General features: G+C 38.2%; 1 protein-coding gene across 1 annotated transcript in view; it reads right to left on the reverse strand.

Annotated features, from left to right (window-relative positions):
• The window catches only part of srek1 (splicing regulatory glutamine/lysine-rich protein 1), a 67220-nt gene that overhangs the window by 18374 nt on the left and 23591 nt on the right, over positions 1-25255 (reverse strand). Inside the window, exons 4-8 of the mRNA XM_048525442.2 lie at positions 22194-22400; positions 19404-19582; positions 16019-16149; positions 11473-11563; positions 4416-4544 (exon numbers count right to left, since the gene is read on the reverse strand). Of these exons, the coding sequence (XP_048381399.2) occupies positions 4416-4544; positions 11473-11563; positions 16019-16149; positions 19404-19582; positions 22194-22400 (737 nt within the window). The remainder of the gene's footprint in view (positions 1-4415; positions 4545-11472; positions 11564-16018; positions 16150-19403; positions 19583-22193; positions 22401-25255) is intronic.

The following is a 25255-nucleotide window of genomic DNA, read 5'->3' on the forward strand; positions in this document are numbered from 1 at the left end:
ATCAGTAGATTTCTATGGGATGATAAGCATGTTAGGTCAAATCAGTTCTATTAGGGATAAATTAATTACAGAAATGTGGACATGTTGGATGCTTGATTAAGAATTTTAAAATGAAGTAATGAGTAGATTTCTGAAAAGTGGGCAGTTTATTTAAAATGAATAGAATTGGAAGACCTCAGATGCATAGTTAGAAAACAGATTTGCAGAGTTAAGTTAGACAATAGGATGTGCTTGTTTTCACTGCAAAGTCTGTAATTTCTGGAACAAATTGCTATCATGATGAGTATGCATTACCTACAGTCTTTAAAAAGGGAGATAGACAACTTCCTGACAAAGAGAGCAATTCAAGTTCTAACAGGTCATTTGTGAACTAATGAGAGACTAAAGGAGATTAATAAATTAGCTGGCTCCTGGAGAATGCTTGGAGTGTTTTAGGGCATCACAGAAACATTTTCCTATATTAGCCCAAGTCATTTTCTTTTTGTGATCGGAGATAATGGGAACTGCAGGTGCTGGAGAATTCGAAATAACAAAGTGTGGAGCTGAATGAACGCAGCAGGCCAAGCAGCATCTTAGGAGCACAAAAGCTGACGTTTCGGGCCTAGACCCTTTGTCAGAAAAGCTTTTCTGATGAAGGGTCTACGCCCGAAACGTCAGCTTTTGTGCTCTTAAAATGTTGCTTGGCCTGCTGTGTTCATCCAGCTCTACACTTTGTTATCTCATTTTCTTTTTGCAAGGGATACAAAGCCAGGTGGAAAGGTAAGCTATAGAGAGGACACAGACAAGCATCGAAGAGATACAAACAGTTTACGTTATGAGAAGCAAACTGGCAGGTAATGTGTAAGGTAGGGAAGTGTCTGGTGGTCCAGTGGCAGTGTCTCTACCCCTGAACCAGGAGTCCAGAGTTCAAGTCCCGCCTGCTGCAGACATGTGTAATACTGTCGTTGAACAGGTTGATTAGAAAAATGGGATAAATTTAAAAAACAAAATATAAAGAATATTTTTAGGAAGTGTGAAACTTAGAAATGTGGATGTTCAAAGCAACTTAGTCATGTTAATTCAAGGAATGCAGAAAATCAGCATGCAGGTGCAACAAGCAATTAAGGCAGCAACCGACATGTTAGCTTTTATTGCAAGGGATTAAATTGGGAACTGGAAATGCAGATTTTTACAGGGTTTTGGTGAGACCACATCTGAAGTGCTGTATGTAGTTTTGGTCTTTACATTCACAAAATTGCATGTAAAATAAATTAGAAGCGAGAGTAGATCAGTAGACGGAAAGAGAATATACTTGTTGGAGGTGGTACAGCACAAGTTCACTAAATTGTTTCTTGGGAGGAGGATATTGCCCTATGATAACAGGTAGAATAAATCAGGTCTCTATTCTCTGGAATTCAGATGAAGATGAGGAAATCTCATTGAGAGTTGCACAATTCTGAAGGGGCCTAAGGGAGATTGTTTCCCACATTCCCAGGGAAAAAGGTGGGTGCAGTGTCTTTGGGTATGGATCTGATCATTTGAGACTGAAGTAAGAAAAAAAAAACTTATTTCACTTAAAGGATTATGAATTTGTGGAATTGGTCAACCCAGAGGGTTGTAGAAAGCCCACTGCTGAATACATTTAATAGACAAAATTTTGGTGTCACAGGGAATCAGTTGTTAGAAGTAGAATGCACTTTGAAGCTTAGCTAAGACCATAGAAATTCATTAGATTGTTGAAACACTTGATCCCCCACGAAAACAATGTTCAATTGACAACTCTGGTTCTCAAATCTCTGTCAGTTGTATAATAGTTTTGATACAGGGTTAAAAGATTTCAAGTTATTTCAGTTCTTGCTACTGATACTTTAAAGGGCAAGAATGACTGACACTTTTATTTGTTTGCATTAAATGAAACTAATAGTTATGATTAAATTTTAAAGCTTTTTTATAAGTACACAGTCACTAAAAAGTTCATTGCTTCTATACAGTGTACAGTGGGGAAATGGACATAGGAGTGCAATAAATTCGTCTATGGGCCATGGGATTGGAAAGAGAGGCACAGTTTAACAGTAATATTACATGGCAATGGAGAACAGTCACATCCTAGCATGGATGGGGCATGGGTGTTTTGTGGCGCTGTGATGTCAGAGGACATGACAGTTCTATTGTAATAAACAGGACAAAGTCCCACAGTAACAAGGCAAGTCTTTAAAACAGCCTGTCTCAATGCCCATCAGTGTCTGATTACTTCGATCTCATTACTGGGTGCAAAAACAAAGTTGCTGGAAAAGCTCAGCAGGTCTGGCAGCATCTGTGAAGGAGAAAACAGAGTTAACGTTTCAGGTCCAGTGACCCTTCCTCAGAACTCATTATTGGATGGCTAGTCTGATTACAGCCTGCACCCTCAATGAAAATCAGTTGCCAGGGTCGCCTTTTTCTGAGGCAGGTGAGTGAAGCTGGCAACTTCCCAAACCCAGCTACATAGCTCAAAGACGAAAATCTAGGCTTGTAATGTCCAAACTCCATTATCTTCTCAATTTGCTGTCAAAAAATGTAACTTTGTAATCATTCAAGAAGTTGCTGACTGTTTTATTCATAGGGCCACAGTTTTTTTTAAAGCTGCCTGCAAAGCATTGTTTAATTGTGATTTTTGTATCTTTTTGGGAGCCAAAAGTTCCTACAATGGTTCAGTGAATTTATCCACTCAATAAATAATATCAAACCAGACAAAAATCTCTGGACCATTCTAATCTGAGCATCAGTAGTGGTGCTGTGACTAATATGGACAAAAGAGCTGAATTCCAGAGGTGCAAGTTACTGCGCTTGCCAGTGAGGCAGCATTTGACTGAGTATGGCAATGAGGAACCCTAGCAAATCTGGAGTCAATGGGAATCAGATGAAAACTGTCCTTTAGTTGGAATCATACATAGCACACAGCAAGATGGCTGTGGTTGTTGGAAATTAGCCATTGCACCTCCAGGACATCAGAGGTCCTCAGGGTAGATATTTTCTGAGCAACCTGTTGAGAGATGTTTTTACACACCTCTGGAGAGAGTGGATGAACCCAGACCTCCTGGCTCACAAGTAGCGACATACCACTACGTTACACAAGCCTGTTTGTTCCTCAGGTTAGCAGTATCTAGGCCAAACCAGCTTCAGCTATTTTATTACTAGTTTCCCTCCACCATAAGGCCAGAAGTGGGAAAGGTTTCTGTTGATTGCACAATGTTTAGCATCATTCACGACTCCTCACGTACTGAAGCAATCAATGACTGAATGCAGCGACACCTGGACAATATCCAGGCTTGGGCTGAAAAGTGGCAAGTGACATTTGCGCCACATAATTTTATGTAGGTAACAGGTAAAGGATTTTATTTGCATAACTGTTCATGTATTTTGTTAAGTTTCTAATTATTAACTTGTGCAAAAACTAATTTGTACATTGATCCATTCCCTGTAAAGGAGAGTCTGTTACTGTGTCTCCGTGTCATTCCTGGAATGGCAGCAGAAAACTATGCCGCAGTTAAGGGATAATGGGGACTGCAGATGCTGGAGATTCCAAGATAATAAAATGTGAGGCTGGATGAACACAGCAGGCCAAGCAGCATCTCAGGAGCACAAAAGCTTTTGTGCTCCTGAGATGCTGCTTGGCCTGCTGTGTTCATCCAGCCTCACATTTTATTACCGCAGTTAAGGGACGTGCTTTACATGGAACTAATTAAGGGACTGTTCAATTGTTGGAAGAAACAAATGGAATATACATTTATCATAGATGAACCGTGAGCCTTCTTGCTTCTTTCCAGGTAATGTGGAGCAATTAAGGGACAGAAGGCTGCCTATCCTGTGATAAGGGCCCAGATGGAAATTATTCATAAGACATGGGACAACATCCCCTCAACATCCTCCAAACAAGCCATAACATAGTGGAAGAGAGACATAATACTGAAAATGGCCACCATCATTAGATATAAAGAACAAACAGCATTCTGCAACAAATGTACTCAGGCAGCAAAACCATTTTGAGCAAAGAAAAGTGAAATACCAGCATTTTGAAAGATGGATAGCATCAACATTGCAGCTCTGATAGGTGCAGCAATTTTGTTTTGGTAGTAGTTTAGTTATGAACTGCTAGTGACAAACATGAGTACGTTAAAAATCATCAGCACACGTTTGACATGAGTTCACATTCTTCAAGAAAAGTCAAGTAGGACTGACTGAAAGTTAACATCAGAAATTCAGTGACAGTGGTATTTAGTTGCGAGACAGAAACAAAGTTTCAGCCTGTCATGCTTACTGAGATGCTCTTGCTGGAAATCTTTAGATATTTTCATTTGTCAGGTGCTGTGTTGACACCAAATCCAGAAGCATACAAATAAACGAGACTGCAAAGGGACATTTGGTTCCTTACATTTTAAACTATAACAGAAATTTACCTTGATGGGGAACAACTTTTTGAGCGATGCCTGTCTTTTGACCGTGAACGCTTTGTAAGAGGACTCTTAGAATCACGCCTATCTTTGTGTCTTGAAGGAGATCGGTGTTGCGACCTACTCCTGGAACACCTGAAGAATAAAGGTGGGAATACTTTTGTTGTCAAAACACAAATGCAAGAGTTTGGAAAAAATATAAATGCATGCAGTATGTTACATTTTAGTACCTGGCCTCATTAATTTTGATGTAAAACAAGGCTAAACATTTCTTTCAAAGTGCTTAAAATCCCAACTTTAAAATATCCACTTGTGACAAAACAGCCTAGTAGTTTTTAGTACTCTAGTCATCACCATGTGAACTAATATACAAACAATGCTTCTCCTTTGCCAACTACCACAGAAAGCAATATGAGTGGCACTGTACATCCAGGTCTGGGTGTCAGTATCCAATGGATGACATGAAGTTGGTGATGCTGACTACTGGTTAATATTTAAATCAGTAACAGAGCAAACAATGCTTTCAGATTGGAAGAAGAAATATTGTCCACAATCCAGACTCCCAAATGCCATCAATCACCATGTTCGGATGAGATATATTAAAAAACACAGAGAGAAGCAAGTATGGAAACTGGTGAAGTACTGGCTGTGATCTTTCAATTTTCCTTAAAACAGTGGTGGTACCAGGGGAATGTGATGCTATTGAGTGAAGGCTTTTTTAAAGTTAACTTAGGCAATGCCGTTGGTAGAAACATCCCTTGGGAAGGTTGTGGCGAGCATCCTTTTGACCACTGAAATTCAGTGAAAGTACACCTATAGCACTGTGCTGTCAGAAAGAGTTTCAGGATTTTGATGCAGCTACACTGAAGCAATGGCAATGTAGTGCAAGTCAGGGCAGTATTCAGCTTGGGAAGAAGCTTGCAAGTGGTGGAGCACCCATGTATTGGCTGCCCTTGGTCTTCTAGGCTGTGATGGACACAGGTATGGAATGAGCTATCAAAAAAGCCAAGTTAATTGCAGCAGTTCGTCTTATGGATAGTAGATTGCCATTATGCTTCAGTGGTAGATGGAGTGAATGTTGAAGATGGTGGATGTGGCGTCTTTCATGGAAGCTGCTTTATCTTGAATTGTCAAATTTCTTATGTGGTCTTGAAGCTGTGCTTATGGAGAAGATTCCATCACAGTTCTGACATGTACCTTGCAGTGGGACAGCAGGTCTCAAGGAGACAGATGAATTACTTGTCACATTATTTTCAGCCTCTGAGCTGCTGTTGTGACCACAATATTTAGACGGCTAGCCAAGTTCAGTTTCTGATCAATGATAACCCAAAAGGATAGAGACAGTGAGGAATTTAGAGATGGCAATGCCATGGAAGGGCAAAGGGAGGTGGCTAGAAAATGGACTTCCAAAAGGCATTTGATGAAGTGCCACATTATCAAAATTATAGCTGATGGAATAAGGGCCAGTGACAGCATGGATACAAACTTGGCTAACAGGAAACAAAATAGTAGTAAACAATTGCTTTTTTGAACTTCAAAAGAGATTGAATTGCTCAAAAGTACTGGCACTGGGACCACTGCTTCTCTTAATTTCTATTAATGGCTTAGACTTGACTAATTAGGGCACAACCTCAAAAGTTGCAAGTTACACACCAAAATAAGGAAGCATTATGAACTGTGAAGACAGTAACTGGCTTCAAAGAGCATGTTTAGCTGATGGAATGGGTGGGCAAATGCAGATGAAATTTAATGCAAAGAAATGTGAGATAATGTATTATGATTGGAAGAATGAGTAAACAACATGGAAAATGTTACAGCTGAAAAATGTTGGAGAAAAGTGACCTGCGCATCCACCTGCACATATATCAAAGTATAAAGGCAGCTAATAATGCTTAAATCACAGGTTTATAAATAAGGACGTAGAGTACAAATGCAAAGCAGTTTTGATGGAACTATATCAAACAATGGCTCAAATTAACCACAGTACTGTGTCCTGTTCTGGGCACAATTTAGAAAGCACATGAAAGCTTCAGTGAAATTTCAGTAAAGGTTCACTCACAGGAATCATTCCAGAATTTTCAGGAGCTTCAGTTGGAATGTAAAGTTAAAAGTATTTTTGTCAAATCTCATGAGAAGTTGGATAGGGGAGATAAGAAGAAACTGTTCCCATTTGAGAGACGATTAAGAATTTTTCTGGCAATCGTACAGGTCAGCATTCCTAATTCCAAAGCTCTTGCCGATAAAGGGATTGTCAGATGTGCACTACACAACAGAAATGCAAACAACCCCAAAGAGCGAGCTGGAAGTTGTGAAAATCACAAACAGCCACAAAATCTAGACTCAAATATTGATAAATTAGCCGCTTGTTTAAACGCATGTGTTACAACAGGAGTAAATTACTTCAATGTTTTCACAAGCTAATTTAAGAACATTTTGCCTAATACTAATCAAATATTTTTGGCATGTTCCAAATTTAGCCCAATACAAAGGCATTTTGTTTATTACTGTTGCATGTTTCAGTGGTTTTTGCATGCTGTAAAGTTAATATAATATCTAACTGATTCAATACCCAAACAGTAGGTTTCCACCAAATTAAACATGGGAATCAGTAACATACAAGAGAAATGCACTTACGGTTTACATTGAAATCTGAAAATGGCTTTACCTTACTGAGTCAATGCATTAATGTAGGTATGGTCTCAGATGTGAATCTAAGAACTGTGTTGATGTTCAAGGAATTGAATATCTTTTACTACATTTAATGAAAACCTTCAGAACCGCTGTAGGAAACTTTCCAGGACAGAATAGACATACATTCAACAATGCTGATTTCTAGTATACCTTTTAAAAATAACCTTACAAGAATTTCCTCTGAAAAAGGACATATTCAGAATGATCAAATTTGGTGAAAGCAAAATTTTTCCAATTAATGAAGTTAGTAGAATTTAGCATTCACTGGGTCATACTCCTTCAAATGATTGGACTCCAGCCACATTTCTGCCACTAACAATATTTCAGCAATATATCACACAGAAGCACAACTATGAATCCTTACATTCTCAACCATAGGAGAAAAGGAAAACAAAAATAGACATGCAGTGTCTATTTGCAATATGGTTGAAATCAAGAATTAAGGCGTAATGGGAAAACCAAGCCCATCACCGATCTTTGTTTTAAATCAGGATCATCAATATAATGCATCCATTTTGCACAGAAATTAGGTCAGGCACTTAAATTCATTAAATTAAATCATTAAAGTGGTTAGTTCATCCTAATTAACAAAATGTCTTCCAAGTTAGTGTTTCTCAATAAGTGTTAATGAATATCATGTACGCTTTCATGTAGCATTATAATTTTAATAGGCCACAAAATATCTTTCAAGATGCTATTGTTTTTGTATGCAAAAATACTTTCACTTTTGAAAAGTTTCAGTGAGTAGAATCAGCTTTTAGCGCGTAGTTAAACCCACAAACTTGATGAAAGAAATTAACACAAGTGAATGAAATAACTTTTTTGACAATGTTCTAACAATCAAAATTCCTTGAAGTTCAAACTAACTACAAATCTGTCCAGTGTCGTTGAGGTATTATAAGTGCCATTAATCAATGTATGGTAGCAAACTCTGTTATACAAGGTAAGTTAATTGAAATTTTGAATGTTACTGGACTGAATGAGCCCATATCCTTTAAATAAAAAGGTGGACAAGAAATGAATATGGTTGGGTATACTGCTAAATCAGGTGAATACAAACTGCTCAGAAGTCATGTTCAAGCTATTGTGACACAAAAAGTACTCAGTGTTCCAGGTCAAGCCAAGAGTACTGAACATAATTTTGGTTTCCATTAATCAGAGAACTATGCAGGCCCCAGAGAAAATACAAGGAAAGCTATAGGGCTTCTTTCAATGACAAGCAGATATCTCAGTCAAATGTTTTGAAAGACAGAGATCTTCAGTTGCCAAAAAGTGATGTTGCAGAGTAAATCTGATAGTGTTAAAGGACCAGATTAGGAATATATAAATTGTGAATTCAAATCCTAGCGTATTGTAAAATGAAAACGAACATGCAACTTGTTGAATAACTTCTTTCAGAGACTTGCATTTGTCATTGCTACTTGGTTGGCCAATGTGACCCCAATCCCATACTACCCATTCGTATTTTCAATGTCCTAAAGACAGTAATTGCTGCCATATAACTGTCATCCACAGCTGAAGAGCAAATAAGGAGGAAAATAATTACTAGGATTGAGAAAAGTGAACTGAAAATTTTTTATACATCAGGACTAGAACCCAGCATTTCATGGATGAAGGGAAAGTTTAGACCAGAATCAAATATATAGATGAAGATTTTATGGAGGTTGTTCAACTGGTGGGAAGGGTAGCCAAGTTAAGTTAAAGAGGCATCTAAATGTTAAAACAGGGTGATTGTTAGTGCCAAAGCATTATTTCATGTGTACCTCTGGACTTTCCTCACTGTACTGTTGCTACAATCTCTAATTCTGACCAACAGGATTTTCAAAATCAAACAAATCAGAGATCTATTTGTTTCACCAACATCTACATTTTTAGTAACAAGCAACCAAAATGATAATGCTATTAGATTTTTTTGTAATTCATATCTAATAACATGGTAATAAAAATATTTATTAGTAAGCCACTGAAAATGGAATTTATCCCAGTTACGCAGAGATCATACTCAACAGACAGAAGAGGTCACTGGTGCTTCTGGTAAAGAAATGTAGAGCGGAAGAGAGTGTGGGGGTAACAGAAAAGGACAGACAGGCACGAGGAGACCATTTTCACCATCAACCATATCCTTCTACAAAAGATGCACAATCCATTAAGCCATGGACTCCACCTTATTAATCCACTTAATGAAAGCACATTTCTTACAAATAATCTTATCATTTAAAAAATAACATAGGCAAACTCCACAACCCCCATCTAATTCTTCATTCCCCCAATCAAACCAAGCTAGCCAATGTTCAAATTACATATTTAAATCTTATCTTCATTAATTCTTATTGTGATAACATTCAATCGTTAGCCATAATTTTCTGGGAAAAATTCCACATTCAATGGCTTGTAACTGATAGCCTTCTAACAAAAACACTAAGACTTACAAATGTATTTCAGTTATTTATTTAGTTTTCTTAAACCACTCTCTTCTTCATTTTCTCTCAAATCTTTTGTTTTAAGCCCATTTTAAAAGATTATACAGTAAAATCACTTACAAAGGAATTTGGAAGTAAATTTAAAACAATGCAGTTATGTCACTCTTACTGTGGCTACTTCAAGATCTTGAAAAGATAAGAGGAGCAAAAACCTGTAATTTCTCTCACATGTATCATCAGATCAGCCATTCTGAGTTCATGGAGGTAGCCTGCATAACGCCATCGTACTCACTGAGTATCATGTTTCAGCAAGTTACTTCCAGCTGCAGTTAGGGGAAAGAAAATACCACAAAATGGCAGGCTAATTTATTATTTACCAATTAGAGGTACGCTGTACAAAACAGATTTTTAACTTTTTTATTTTTGTATTAATGCAAATCTTCATTCAGGGTTCATTACAAAAAAGTCAGTGAGAAATATTAGGCAGTATTCATTAAACATAATACTCAAGTTTTGTAAAGGGACCAGGAAAGAATAATTACTAAACGTTACAAGTATTAAAAATAAACCTGAGATAGAACTAAAAATCAACCTGATATGGTCAGGAGTGTTGAAACTAATTACAGGAATCACCTTTCCAGGACTGAATCTATTTGGATAAATCAGTCTGCATGCTCAAATTGGGAGAAAGACTTCCGTGCCAATCAGGATGACTGTAGGAGGAAGCAATCATAAGATGGCTAAATGATAACTATGAACTGGATAGATTCTTTTTCCACGCCAAGCCTCGTGCCATTTGCTTTAGAACTGGTCCAAAGCTCAGCTTCTCATTCAAAACCCCAAGTATGAAACATTTCTATGCAAATAATAGAATTTCTAAAAATATATTAAAGGTCTAATAAAAGACGATTATTTAACACAGACTCGTGTAGTACGCTTCCTCCTCTGCCTTTGAAGAGGATACATCAAAATATTCAAGTAAGCATTTAAGATAAATGCTGTCTGACCATTTAATTTCAATTTCAAACAGTGCAAGGTCTCCTTAAATTGAACTCTGCTGATTTAAGCTTCAGCCCTTTGAAAACTGGGTCATTCGACAAATATTTGCTGGTTTTTTTTGCAATTCCAGATCCCATAATGTTAACTCACCGGAAGACTACAGCATCAGTGGTCAATCTGTCAGTGCTCAAAGCTGATCAGTACTTTTCAATCCCTGAATGCTGATCATGAGAGAAAGCTGAACCAGGGTGTATTGCTTCGTGTGACATGCCATTAAACATGTGTGGTAAACCATACTACATATTTACAGATGCCTCCAGAAAATAACATCCATACCTATGTCAAACATTTATGAAAGTTTTATTAAACATCATTCTTTTGCAAGGTCTTACAGTTGCATTTTTGCTTCTCTACCTCCAAAGTACTATACCTTAGTACTTATCATTGAATATGTTTGGTCAACAAACGTTGTAGTTTTTTCAAACCGGTTGCATTTTTTGTGAACAATGTGCAACTATATATAATATTGTATTTATTTTATTATACCTAGTCCCAAATCAAATTTTAATTGGGACAATGTCTACATTTCCATTTAAACAGACATTTCAATATGTATTTTTATTAGGTTTTCATTAGGTAGAAATAGATCAAGAATTAGAACTGCACAGTCCTATACTGCATCACAAGTATACGCTGTAAAACTGTAGACTTCTGAGAAATGGAAACAAGACATGACAGTAATAAAAAGAATTGACAATAAGGAATTTTATGAAAAGGAAATTAAATATGGTCTTCATTTTTAACGTTACTATATGTGGAAATTACCAGTTTTAACAGGTGATTAACATTTTTAATAAACTGCTCCATGGATCCAGATGATAAAATACTTGATGAGACTATAAATCCTTAGACTATTAACATCTAAGGTAAATATACTTAATTTAATGCCTCACCTTTGTTTTGAACTGGAACGAGATCTTTTCTTTCGAGATCGGGAATAGGATCGTGATCTTCTATCTTTCTCATCGTTTTCTTTTTCTGCATCTTTTAAAAAAATGAATAATACTCAGCACGGTGGCTAGAAATAGAGAGTCTGCAGCACAGAAAAAGGCCACTTTATGTGGCTAGAAAATTAGACATCTCTCCCACTTTATGTATTTTTAAAAAATGAAGAGCAGTGATAGTACTAAAATGTCAGTATTACTTTATTGTACTTAAAGCAACTATCATTTTGAGATCAAGTTAAATAAATACTAATGTAATGAGAAATAATGGCCTTGACATTAAGGCAGCATTTGATTGTCGGCGCCACCAACAGCCTTGGCAAATTTTAAGTCACTAGGAAACAGGGAAATTTCTCCACCGGCTGGGGTCAAACCTAGCACGAAGGAAGATGGACATGGCTGTTGGAAGTGAACTATCTCAGTCCCAGGACATCTTTGCAGTGTTCCTCAGGGTAACATGCCAGGAAAATCACTCTCAGCTAATTCATCAACGGCTTTCCCTCCAATACAAGGCCGGAAATGAAGATGTTTACTCAACAGGCAGTACCATTCACAAATCACCCAAGGAAACCTAAACAGATAAATAGAAAGCGGGACATAACACCAGCGCTTCATCGGAGGCTCACTGATGATGTTACCTAGAATGGTGATAAGACGTCTGAAAACTAACCTTCCAGCTCAGTGAGCAAACTTACATCCAGAAACTTCACATTTACATTTATTGATATTACTGTCACTGAATTCCCCTCCATCAGCATCCCAGGAGTTACCATTGTCCAGAAATAAAACTGGACTAGTCATATGAATACTGTGCCTGTAAGAGAAGTCAGCAATCAGGAATTATGCAACAAATAACTCAATTCCTGACTCTCCATCTGCAAAGCACAGGACAAGAGTGTGATAGAATAATCTCCAATTGCCTAGATGAATGCAGCTCCAGTTCTCAAGTAGCTTAACAAATCCTAGTTGAAACAGCATTCACCAACTTAAACATTGACTCCTTCCACCAATTGGACATTGTGAACTTAAGAGATGCACTGGAGCAAAGCTCTTTCTTCAGTATCTTCTAAACCCATGACCTTTACTTATTAGAAAAGAGGCAGTAGATGCATAGCAACTGACCGCTACTTCATTTTCAAGACCCACAATCTTTTGACTTGGAACTACGTTCTTATTATGTCTTGTTGTTGGGCCAAAATCTTGGAACTCCCTCCATAACAGCACTGAGCATGCACCTAGATCTCAAGGATTGCAGCAGTTTAAGGCAGCAGTTCACTGCTATGTGCTCAAAGAAAGTCAGGGATGATCAATAAATGCTGGCCTTGGGTGCAATGCACTCATTTCCAGAGCAAATTCAAGAAATGCTTGCTGTTTGTATTGCTCTTTAGACAACAAACCAATGACAAACTGTAAAGACAATAAACATAATGACAATGCTTCATTAGTTCACTTTTGTGATCAAACATAATCTACATTTTCCTCAGTAAATGAGTCTTGCTCTGACCAGTGAAAACATTTTTCAAGTGAAAATATCCACATGTAGATTGCCAAACTGCCCAGTACTTTCCTCAGAATTGCATTCCTTTGATGAACTTCATTGACAAATTTATCCTAAGTGCTGAATTAGACTGTTATGATCCTGGACCAGACTGCCAAATTTATGTTGCAATCTGGTCAGGGATCAGAAACTTCGATTTTTGAAGTGTTAAAAAAAATGAAAGATCCATGGGACTGGCTAGGATATAAAGTCACATGGTTCCACGATTTTGAATGAACAATAAAGTTTACTAATAAAATCAAAATCCTGCAGACACTGGAAATCTCAAACAACAGTCGAGAAAAATCAGCAGATCTGGTGGCATCTGTGAAGAAAGAAAGAGTTAGTGTTTTGAGTGCGTTATGACTCCTCTTTAGAACTGAAAGGTGCTATAAAAGGCTGCGTTTGTTGACACTGACAACTGTGGACAACCACACATGTATGCTCTCTGAAGGACACATGTTCCAAGCACTGTCACTAAATGTAAACTTTATGGGTGTTGTCATGCGCAGATGTATTACTGCAGGTGTGCAGAGGAGTGTGCACAGTTTTGAAGAGTTAGCGAGAGGGTGCATGGAGTTAGGGAGGAAAACAAGTGAGAAATGTGAGATACTGTGTTATGGTTCTCTTAACAACTCACTCACAAGTGCACAATGTTAACATACGTTAAACAGGATATTGTAAAACTGTACTTGGGATTCCATTGTCACCTTGATGATGTTACTGCGGATGCTCAATAAAGAGGATATTTTTGCCACGTGCCAATTTTGATCGTTATTGAAACATGATCCCATAGAAGAGGGTAGTGCCCTCTCACTTGCCTTCCTTTCATGCTCTCCTGGCTTTCCACACAACCCATCCTTCCTTTCCATGCTCTCCTATCACACCAAACCCTGGTTCTCAATTCCACTTCATCACCATCCTCAACCTCCCCAACTCTCTATTTGGGTCCACAATGACCTCTCCCCTCTCCCAAGAAAGAAACGCCTTGTCTCGAACTCTCCCCTGCCTTCACCAAAGTCTGATCACGTGTGATGTAAAGTGACACACAACGCATTCAGAGTTAGCAAACACAATCACTAGAAAATTAATTCTTTTTTCTACTTTGTTAGAGTAACATTATCAGCAAGAGAGCGCAAAAGATAACGGGGCTGTTAATAGTAGAGAGAAAAAAACGATGTAAAATGGGAGTAAATTAAGGTGTGAAAGGGAGGGAACAGTCCTCTCCACTTTGTGCAAAACAAGTAAGTCACAAACACAGCATGACTACGAACAGTCCACTCATCAGAACTGAAATAAAATGTACAACTTTTTCTAACACTGAAATAACATGGTAAACATTGGTAATGGACTGCAACTGAACTGCCACAGTGCACATCAAATAGCAAATGCAATTAAGACAATTCCCAAGGATTTCTCAGCAAATTCCCAAGATGTTAATGTCTCAGTGCACCATCAAATTTCATTAAACTTCACACAGATTCACCAGTCTGATTTGCTGATATGGCCTTAAAACTCCCTCTCAAGAACTGCTCTGCCACTTATTAACAGAATGAGTTAATTTGGTTTATTATGGTTATCTGGTCTATCATGCTCCATTCTTTGCTGTATTTTTGCCTGGGAGTGAAAACTACACCTCTTGTACTCATACAAACAGCTATCATCACAACGAGCTTAAAAACTGCCCTGAACTTTCACAGATAACAAAGTGTGGAGCTGGATGAACACAGCAAGCCAAGCAGCATCTTAGGAGCACAAAAGCTGATGTTTCGGGCCTAGACCCTTCTGTGTTCATCCAGCTTCACACTTTGTTACCTCAGATTCTCCCGCATCTGCAGTTCCCATTGTCTCTGAACTTTCACAGCCATGCAGCCTCACCCCCAAAGCAATTTTCAAAACCTGTAAATTCCATGAGCCCATAAGCCAATATTAACCTGCTTACTAATTCCTAGAATTTCTTTCTGAGTTCGACAACACTGCATCATCCAGCTGCTCTTAAATTCTCACTGACTCTTTTATTACAAAAGCCACATAAGTTCAGTTGCTTTCCCTGCATTTACAGCCAAAAGAAATTCAGCAAACTTTGTTTTAACTGGCAGCTTATGAACTTGCACTCTCGATGAGCCAGAAAAAATTACATGCTTGAAAAACCAGAAGTTTAGTGGATCATCATGAGCTCCAAGTAGGCAGTTGAGAGTAGGAGTGAGAGAGTTCTCTGTCGATAAGTTTTAATTAAGGCAAAGTTGTTTTATTATTTAAGTGATATATGCAGTAAATAAAGTATAATAGCAATGTGTACACCCCTGTATTACGCTTCTATAACTTAGTGTTTGGTTTTACATTGACTATATGGGCCTTTTGATCAACCAGAACTTTGATCAATCGGCACACTCCTGGTTCCTTGTGCCTGGTCAATACAAAGTTTGCTTTACTCCTAATATGGCATCTACCAGCCTGTCCGAACAATGTTTGAATTCCTCTTCAGTGATCTCCAAACTTTCCTGAAAACCATCAAAAATCTGGCATCAAACCCTTCCTTTAGTGCTGGGCAGAACTGAATGTTGTCCCATGTCAACTCTTGGAACTGCCAGTTCCATAAGTATTACCACTCAAAGATCAATGGTTTACTCAATACAAAAACAATGGAAACATGCTGTGATTTATATTTATTCATAACTGCCAGTAACTGTGAGAAAACAAACTACAGTGATATTTTATTGGTTGTTGTTTCCTGATTTCCCACCATTCCTATGTGCAATACACAAACATAATAATTCAATATAAAGCTCTATACCTTCAAGGTAAGTCTAATTTTGATACTGTGCACTAACTGCAAAACTGAACAGTGAATAATTAACCAAATATTTTTAGCGGGGTGGGGGGGGGAGGAGAAGGAGAGATGTCAATTCTAGTTATGAAAATCTGATATTTACAGTTTCACACTCTCATTTGTTATACCTGGTTCAATAACTGCTGATATAAAGGACTGGGCTTCTCTCACTCTTTTCATCACTTCTTCAAGTTCTTTGGCAGCAGCCTGTGGTGTCATCTCAGGAGGCTTCACAATCGCATTATTTGAATGATTGATTCTAAACACCAAAAAAAAAGACAGAACCTTTAAAACATGCAGAATTTTTCACGAAGAGATATATTTGACAATTACCGGTCTAAATATTCACCTGTTGATTCAAAGTGGAAAACATTAATAAACTTTATAGATTGTTCTGACTTTACATAGAACTTGACCAATTTGGGGCAGCATGGTGGCTAACACTGCTGTCTCACACTGCCAGGGACCCAGGTACGATTCCAGCCTAGGGTGACAGTCTCCCTGTGCCTGTGTGGATTTCCGCTGGGTGCTCTAGTTTCTTCCCACAGTCAAAACGTGTACACGTTAGGTGGATTAGCCATGCTAAATTGTCCATAGTGTTCAGGGATGTGTAGGTTAGGTGTGTTAGCTATAGGAAATACAGGGGTAGGGTTATGGGATGGTTGAGCGTGGGACGGTCTTCAGAAAGTCTGTGTGGACTTGTTGGGCTAAGTAGCCTGTTTCCATACTGAGCAAATTCTACAATGATGTAATTTAGATGGGCAAAGTGAAAACACACCTGGAATCTTCGTATGTACTCGAGAGCAATTTTCCCACACTGTTTTGCAGTGCCAGGAAATGATTTTCTGACATGTTTATACCTTCTCACATTTTTGTTGGTGAGGCTTCAGAGAACAGATGGCAACCTGCCACAATAAAGTAATTGTGGAGGCAATTAGCAGGTATTTTTGGAAGGCTATGGCACATACAATATCTGGCGACTGCATTTCATTTCATTGCATGGTTTCTTAATTCATCCCTTCCAGGAAGATTGTACTCAATATCACACCACATACAATTCTGTGTTCATGAGCAGCAAGCTAGTCTAACGTCAAATCTGTAGGTTGAACAGAAAAGCTGAGCACTTAAATATCTCCATAAAAGACCCAACCATTTGCTTGTCCAAAACTAAGACCCAAAACTAACCTTTTATAACAATCAAATGTTCTCAGATTAGTGGTCAGCCATGCAATTATAATCGTATCCCCCTGTTTCTGGATTCAAGGCAACTAAGTGCTATAAATAACATGACTCACCAAATACAAATATGGCAAAATTCTCCTGGTGCAGTGGTAGTATCCCTACTTCTGGGTTAAGAGACCCAGGTTCAAGTTCTATCTGCTCCAGAGCTGTGTAATAACATCTCTGAACAGGTTGATTAGAAAAATAAGGCAAAAAAAAATCAATAAAATGACAGAGAATAGATGGGCTCTTATGACACATTATCCGCATACCTAGACCTGGAGGCTTGGGTTCAAGTCCCACTTGCTTTAGGTGTGTGTACTAACATCTCTGAACAGGTTGAATAGGAAAAAGAATTCAAGCATAGTGGTGTCCTCTTGTGGCAAAGTGGTAGAGGCCCTTTCCCTAGACTGAGACCCGAGTTCAAGTCCCATGTGCTCCAGAGATGTGTAGTAACATCTCTGACCAGGTTGATTTGAAAAATAGCTTAATTAAACAAAAAACCTCACAGCATAGCCCAGTGGCAAAAAAACACACACAACTACAGTGGGGGCCTCTTGAAGCAGAGTGGTAGTGTTCTTACCCCTGGACTGGGAGCCTGGATTCAAATCCCACCTGCCCCAGAGGTGTTTAATAAAATCTCTGAATGTTACTGGAAAAATAGTTTAAATAAAAAGTTAGAAATATATTGGGCCTTCTTTTGGCACAGTGGTACAACCCTATCCTTGGACCAAGAGACCCAGGTTCAAGTCCCATTTGCTCCAGAGTTTTTTTTTTAACATTTCCGAACAAGGCTGAGCAGTAAACTAGATCTCTTTATAATGGACCTAACAAGCACTTCTGAAAATTTTCAATTTCAGAATCTACTTCCTTACAGGATATTCTGTACTAAGTTTAAAAGTGATGTGGGACTTGATCGCTTTGTAAGGTTGAACAATAGGAACATTAGAACTTTCAAGGTCATCTGTCAGTGATATAGGCTGAGTTCATTGTTAGGTGGGGAGCTTTGCTCGACAGGTACGCATTTCTGAATATTCCTGTGCCGTATCCCTCATGCCAAACAAGGCTGCTGCTGAGAACACTAGATTTTTCCTGCAGTATGAGCTTGATACTTGTACTTGACTTGGAATTTGAACATTCATGCCCAATGACATGTTGGCATTCCAATACAGCAGCAAGACAGTGCTGTGTTGTTGGTCATTTGGTCTTTAAGCTGAAACGCTAAATTAACAGTCAGTCTTCCTGTTCAACATGTATGCTAGAACAAACAGGGGATTTTGCTGTGTCCTGGCTAGCTTTCATCGAACAACCAACATCACCAAAAAAGATTTTTTAATCTCATTGTGACCTGTGGCATAATGCAGGGCCCATTTATTACTGCAACAATAGTAGTCTCGAATTAGTTAGTCATTCGCTCTACTTTCATATCTTTGGTAAGTATATATAAAGTATGAAGTTTACATTAACTCGAAGAAACTTAAAATCAGTTTAAGAACAGTAAAGATTCTCCTTGCTTTTCTAAAGGCATCAGAAAGACAACAAGAAGGTTAATGAAAAATTCAAACAGCTCACAGACATTTTCACATACAACACAGGAGTAAAATTCCACTTTGGCATAGGCACAGAAATGACAGCAGCAGACTGTTGTCCATTATACTCCTGCCTGAATTTCCTCCACAGTGATGTCAAATTACTCATTTTCAGTCCCCACTGATGCTGAATTTTCCTTGTTTAGGATTTGCAAATTATGAGACAACCCAGAATAGTTCTCTTTTATACAAAAGCATAAATGGAAAACAATACACAAAAAATACATAGGTCTATATCAGACACTTACTGAAATATCACTCAGCAGTTAACAAACCCAGGTCATAGCAGAAGTAACTACAAAAACACAATTTGCCATTGTAAACATCATCTTCTAGGCTTTAATGTATTAGGTTTTTATTGTAATTACTGAGAAGATATATTTTCGATTTTGTATTTAAAATGGAATGAACTGCTGGTATTTGATTTTTTTGACTATCAAGATTAGAAATCTTTTCACTTTGTGTTTGCAACTCTCAACTCAAGTGATTCGACTAATATTTCTGTGAACTATTTTAGTTTAACATAGGAAAGCGGAATAAAGGACGTAAATGAAATAGGAAAGAGGACAAGCATCCATATAAAGACCAAATGGCAAATTCACGGACAACCACTAGAGCACTTGAAGTTCTATTTCTAGACATATTTTAGATGAGCAGCAGGCTACTGTTTAAAAATCAATAATTGAAACAAGTAAAAACTTACTTTAAAGGTCTGTCCCCAAACATGGCTCCGTTGAAGGCCAAAGCTCGTAGTACAGAAGGTTGTTCAGCAAATTCAACAAAGGCAAATCGGGTTGGCTGCGTCTCGTCTCCTGCCATACGTACAAACTTGACCTCACCAACCTGGCTGAAAAATTCTAGTAACTGGTCTGCTGTTGTTGTCTTTGAAGAAAAATGAAGTAACATAATTATTGTCACCACTAGAGAGAATAATGCATCTATTAACATTCACAATGTTGCATGCATAACAGTTTATTTGGCAATCAGACTGCAAACCCATTTTGGAGCACAATTCAAACACTCTAAGGAACAAAAAATTGATCCAATAGTGCTGCAGGCTTAACAGAGATTTCAAAACTCTGAGCTGGGATTTTACTAAAGATCTTAAAATGAGAGATAATGGCAAATGGGTCCACAGAAAGAAAATAAGAACACATAGTGGCGGTCTACGAGATGTCAGTGTCAAGGAAATGAGAGCAGGAGAAAGTTGTAGAGTTAGAAAAGGTTAAGCAGGCAGGAGATGGGAAGTGGGGTCCTCTTGCCTCCTTTATAAAGGTACTGGGCACTAAGCCTCCTTCAGTAGCACATTTCAAACCAAAAACCTCTAACAGCAGATGCATGGGAGTCCCACAACCTACAAGTTTCCCTCAACCCTAAAGACCATCCAGACTTATTGTTACTGCATGAAACAGTAACAGCACTGTGGGTTTACCAGACTCCCAAAAACATCAGCAACTCAAAAATGTGACTTACAACCACCTTTCTAGGAAAGTATTGAGAACCAGAGGGTAGTTTAAAAGTGTTTTTAAAAAGTCAAATGCAAAATTGTTTTCACGTACTGAATAGTAACGGTGTAGGATGCACTGCATGGAAGTGGTGCAGTGAGGAATTCAGGAGTCTTTTGGCAGATTCTTAACAGAAACATTGTACAGAGTTAAAGGGAAAAGGCAGGAAGCAGGCACTAAAGCAAAAGACTGACAGCCAGTGCAGATACAATGGCCTGTACATTTTCCTTGAGCGCTACAACAATTGTGATTCTGATAGAAAAGATGGGAAATAAATGATGGTCTAGCTCGCAATGCTCATATCTCACAAACAAAAACAAACAGCCTGGACTCAGGATTAGCAATTTATAATTTCAAAATACGCAGTTAACACCAAACCTGAATGGAAGAAGAGCTCATCTACTTAATACAGATGAGAATAACGCCACAACACTGAAAGACGTTAGCAAACTTGCAAAACGGATACATAATAGGCTAATCTAAGTAAGTGCAACACAGCAGCAGTTTGTGGAAGAATAATCTTCCTTTGGAACACAAGTATCTAAATGGAATGGAGAGATCTTCATAAAGATTCACAATTTACTAGAAGTAAGTTTATTAGGTACATTAAAAATGAAATTAGTAGAGTTCATTTCTAGAATTTTCAAATGAGAAGCAATGTCAATGTTGTGTAGAATTTTGATCGCATTTTGGCAGGGTGGGAGAGGAGAATTAGAGGTAAAGGACATGAATGGTAATTAGCTGCAGATTGAAATTTAGAATCTCCACCACTGACAAACAACGCTCACAGCACATTTACTTCAGGTTTCTTATCCTGAGGGGAGGAATGACTGTTGTTTTCCAAAGTGTCATCTTCTCAGTCTTCTGATCCAAGTGTTACTTATAGGCTAGTTACTGTACCTTCACTCTTTTCTCACTGTCAAAAATAATAATGAAGCATTGATCACATTTGCTCCTTCTCTCAAGTTTGGTGTCCAGGCTGCTCCAATTCCTAAGACCACATGCACTCTCTACCCTAGTTTTAACTATCTGGCTTTAACTGTCAGCTTTAACTCTGGAGTTAAGGGAAGCAGGAACCTGTGATTGGTGAAGCTGGAGCAGCCAACATATGGGAGAGAATTTGAAATTGGAGGTGCTGCTGTCTCTCCTATGCTGGCTGTTTCTCCAATCACAACTTTTCAACTGTAACGAGCAAAGTTTTGATTGTTTAATGACTGGTAGAAATGTTGGAATAGATATTTAATATGGTGGATTTCTGAGATGTCAAAGTTGGAAAACATAAATTTCTCATTCCAGATTGAATACTCATATAGACAGCAAACTGCAAAGTTAGAAAGAACTGCATGCCTTTAACTTTTATTTCAAATCTCAGGTGGCAAAACATGAACAAAGAACAATTGTTATTGTAGCAGCTGTAATTAATATTGAAACTAAAATAAAAAAACACTTTCATCTGAACTGTGACTTTTAAAAAATATAGTGAAGAAATTTTATGTTCTGTATTTACAAAATTAACTTTTCAGACAGAGCTAGCGAGTACGTTTAGCAGTAATTCTGAAGTTAATACACTATTGAAAATCCAGTTACGCCACATCGAACAACATGCTCAGATTTCTTGTTTTTACAGTAAGACGCACTGCAGGGTGGAAATTCTCAACAGTTGAAAGCTTTTCCACTGATGGCAAAGTGAGGAGGCCTCAATCTCTGGAGAAGTGCAGATATATTAACAACAAATTCTGAAGCTCCACTGTACTTGAAGTCCCTGCAAGTTTCAATGCAGTAATAACAGGGAATGCTGAAGGTCTTACTGTCATTACCACAGAAATCTCCAGGCTAAATCAAACTTTGATGTACTTGATTTCAACATCTATGTTTAAATAATCACAACAGTCAATTTGAACTCCTCAGTAGCAGAATATCTTGACAGCAAGATGAGAATACAACATCCATTTATAAAATTAAGTCAACAAGTCAACAAACTAAATTACCTGTGAATTCAAGTTTCCAACATAAATGGTTCTTCTGATTTCTTCAATCTTTGAAGGGTCCACATTTCCCATTGCTGGGGGTTGAGAGTTTATTCCTAATGCTGTTAGAGTAGGATCAAGTCCAGCTTGTAGTGCTCCCAGTGTGGTCAAAGGGACAGTACCAACAACAGCTCCCACTGAACTCGCAACTGCATCAACTGTAGTTATCTGTAAAGAAAATTTTACATTGAACGTAATTGCTTTGTTTAAAACATTACTAGTACCTTTCCAAACATGTTGTATCCATCCAACAATCTGACTACATATATGAACTTACAAGCAGAAAGGAACGCCAAACTGTGAAAGAGACGATGAGGAGAGGGATAACCTTGCTCAAAAGTGTAGGTTGAATGAATGCCTTCAAATAGTTTTAGAGATTTAGAAAATTCAATGAGCCAATAATGTAGTGAAGGGAAATAAGGAAGAGTTCTGCACTCATTTAATACAGCGGTTCAAATTTTTATCTGTTCATCAGAAAATGCATTTATCACTCCACCAGGCTGCATTTCCCATTCCAACTCAACCTTCTATTGGTATATTAACAATAAGAGTTAGAAGTAGGACTAGACCATTTGATTCTTTGAGCCTGTTCCATTTCTCCATAAGGTTACTTACTTCCTTGGCCATCCTGTATAGCTTGAGAGTTCTGTGTTTGCTGAGGCCTTAAAAACAAAATCAATGAGCCAGCCTCCAATGTTCTCCGGGAAAAAGAATTCCACAGACTCTGAGCAATCAAAGAAAAAAAGTTTGCCATCTCATTCTTAAAATGGGAGCCCTCTTGTTTATATAGTGTCCCCTAGATTTAGTTCCTTCTACAAGGCTAAATATCCTTTCAACACCCACTGTCAAATCCCCTTAGGATCTTATGCAATCCAGTGAGATTAGCTTTCATACTTCTAAATTTAAATAAATACAGGTCCAATCTTTTTCAAAAGACAAATCTCTCATCCCAGTAATCGAGTGACTTCTTCTGCACTGCTTCCAATTAAATTATGTCCTCTATTAAATAAGGACACTGAAGCTATTTTAAATGTGATCTACCAATACCTTATACAACAGTGGCAAAGTAGGCCAACTTTTATCTGCTATTCCTCTTGCAATATGCAACAACAGTCCAGTTGCCTTCTTAAACATGCTGCATTTGCATACTAACCTTTTATGATTGATGTATCAAGACGCTTAGATCCCTCTGTACATCAGTTTACCTCAGAGTTCTGCATTCTTTATTTAAACAATATAGTATTATTCCACACATGCTACCAAAGAAGGCAAGTTCACAATTCCTCATATTATTCTTCATCTACCAGATGCTGCCCACTGTTACGATCACAGCTGATGGTTCCACTGGACATGTGTGATACCAGAATGAAATGGGCTGAACAGACCACTTGTTACACCACTTTCTTTTGTTTATCAATAAGGTAATTGCTCACTGAAGCATATTCAGGTAAGGTTTCAGATTTTAAAAAAATAGAATCAACAGTCTATTTCATAACAGGAAAAAAACTGATAGGTTTTTTTTAAACCTCACAGGATGTGGGCATCTCTGGCTCGGCCAGCATTTATTGCCCATTGGGCAGTTCAGAGTCAACCACTGTTGTGGGTCTGGAGTGATGTGCAGGCCTGGCCAGATAAGGATGACAGATTTGCTAAAGGACATTAGTGAACTAGATAGGTTTTTCCAACAATCAACAATGGTGATCATTGGGATATATACCGCTATATTAAATGAGTGCAGAACTCTTCCTATTTCCTTTCACTACATTATTGGCTCATCAAAATTTCTAAACCTCTAAACTATCTGAAGGCCTTCATTCAACCCACACCCTTTCAGCAAGGTTATCTCTCTCCTAATCATCGGACCCAAAATTTCGGACTCTTTATGAATTCAAATTCCACCATCTACCATGGCAGACTTTGAGCCCAGGTCACCAGAACACGAGATGAGTTTCTGCATTAATAGTCTAGCGATAATACCATTAGGCCACTGCCTCCCCTTAATACACAGAGATATTACAGCTATACAGACATATTGCTATAAGAAATATCAAATATTATGCACTCAAACATTACAACATAATTTCAACTCAAGTCTCAATACTGTACAGCACTGTCCTCTCCTCTCATAGTCCCATGGCATAAGCCTTTCACATTCTAGCAAGTTGAAGAGCGCAAGTTCTCCTGACTTGGAAGCTGTGCTGACTGATTTCCTCTGAACTAAACTGAAACAAAACTTACAAAGAGCTAAACTAAATGCTGCTTCTGAACTCAATTCTTAATTTCTTTCAGCTTTAAGTCTGCTATTTACTGAACTGATCTGAACTGAAAACAGAACTAATAATAAAGCAAAATACTGCAGATGCTAGAGGTCTGAAATAAAAACAAAGTGTTTCAGAAACTTAACAGGTCTGGCAGCATCTGCAGAGAGAGAGAGTGTGAGAGACAGAGACAGAGTCAATGTGTTGAGTACAAGACTCACTGGAGTCAAAATGTTAACTCTGTTTCACTCTCCACAGATGTTGCCACATTGCTGAGTTTTTCCAGCACTTTGCTTTTATTTTAGTTACATAACCTTCTCCATCAATAGTCGAGGGATGCCCTATGACTGCTTCCATTAGTCATTTAGGTCACTGTTCCTAGATGGTTTTCAGACCATTTAAAAAATCCTTCACAGCACTAATGAGTTGGGCGGCACAGTGGCTCTGTGGTTAGCACTACTGCCTCACAGCACCACGGACCAGGGTTCAATTCCAGCCTTGGGTGACTGCCTGTGTGGAGTTTGCACATTCTCCCCGTGTCTGCATGGGTGTCCTCCGGATGCTTCAGTTTCCTCCCAGAGTCCAAAGATGTGCAGACAAAGTGGATTGGCCATGCTAAACTGTCCGTAATGTTCAGGGGCGTGTAAATTAGGTGGGTTACAGGGGAATCTGTCTGTGTGGGGTGTTCTCAGGGTCGGTGTGGACTTGCTGGGCCCAAGGGCCTGTTTCCACACTGTAGAGATTCTATGATTCTATAACCCTCAT

Source organism: Stegostoma tigrinum, chromosome 3 (assembly GCF_030684315.1).
Source record: "Stegostoma tigrinum isolate sSteTig4 chromosome 3, sSteTig4.hap1, whole genome shotgun sequence".
NCBI lineage: Eukaryota > Metazoa > Chordata > Chondrichthyes > Orectolobiformes > Stegostomatidae > Stegostoma > Stegostoma tigrinum.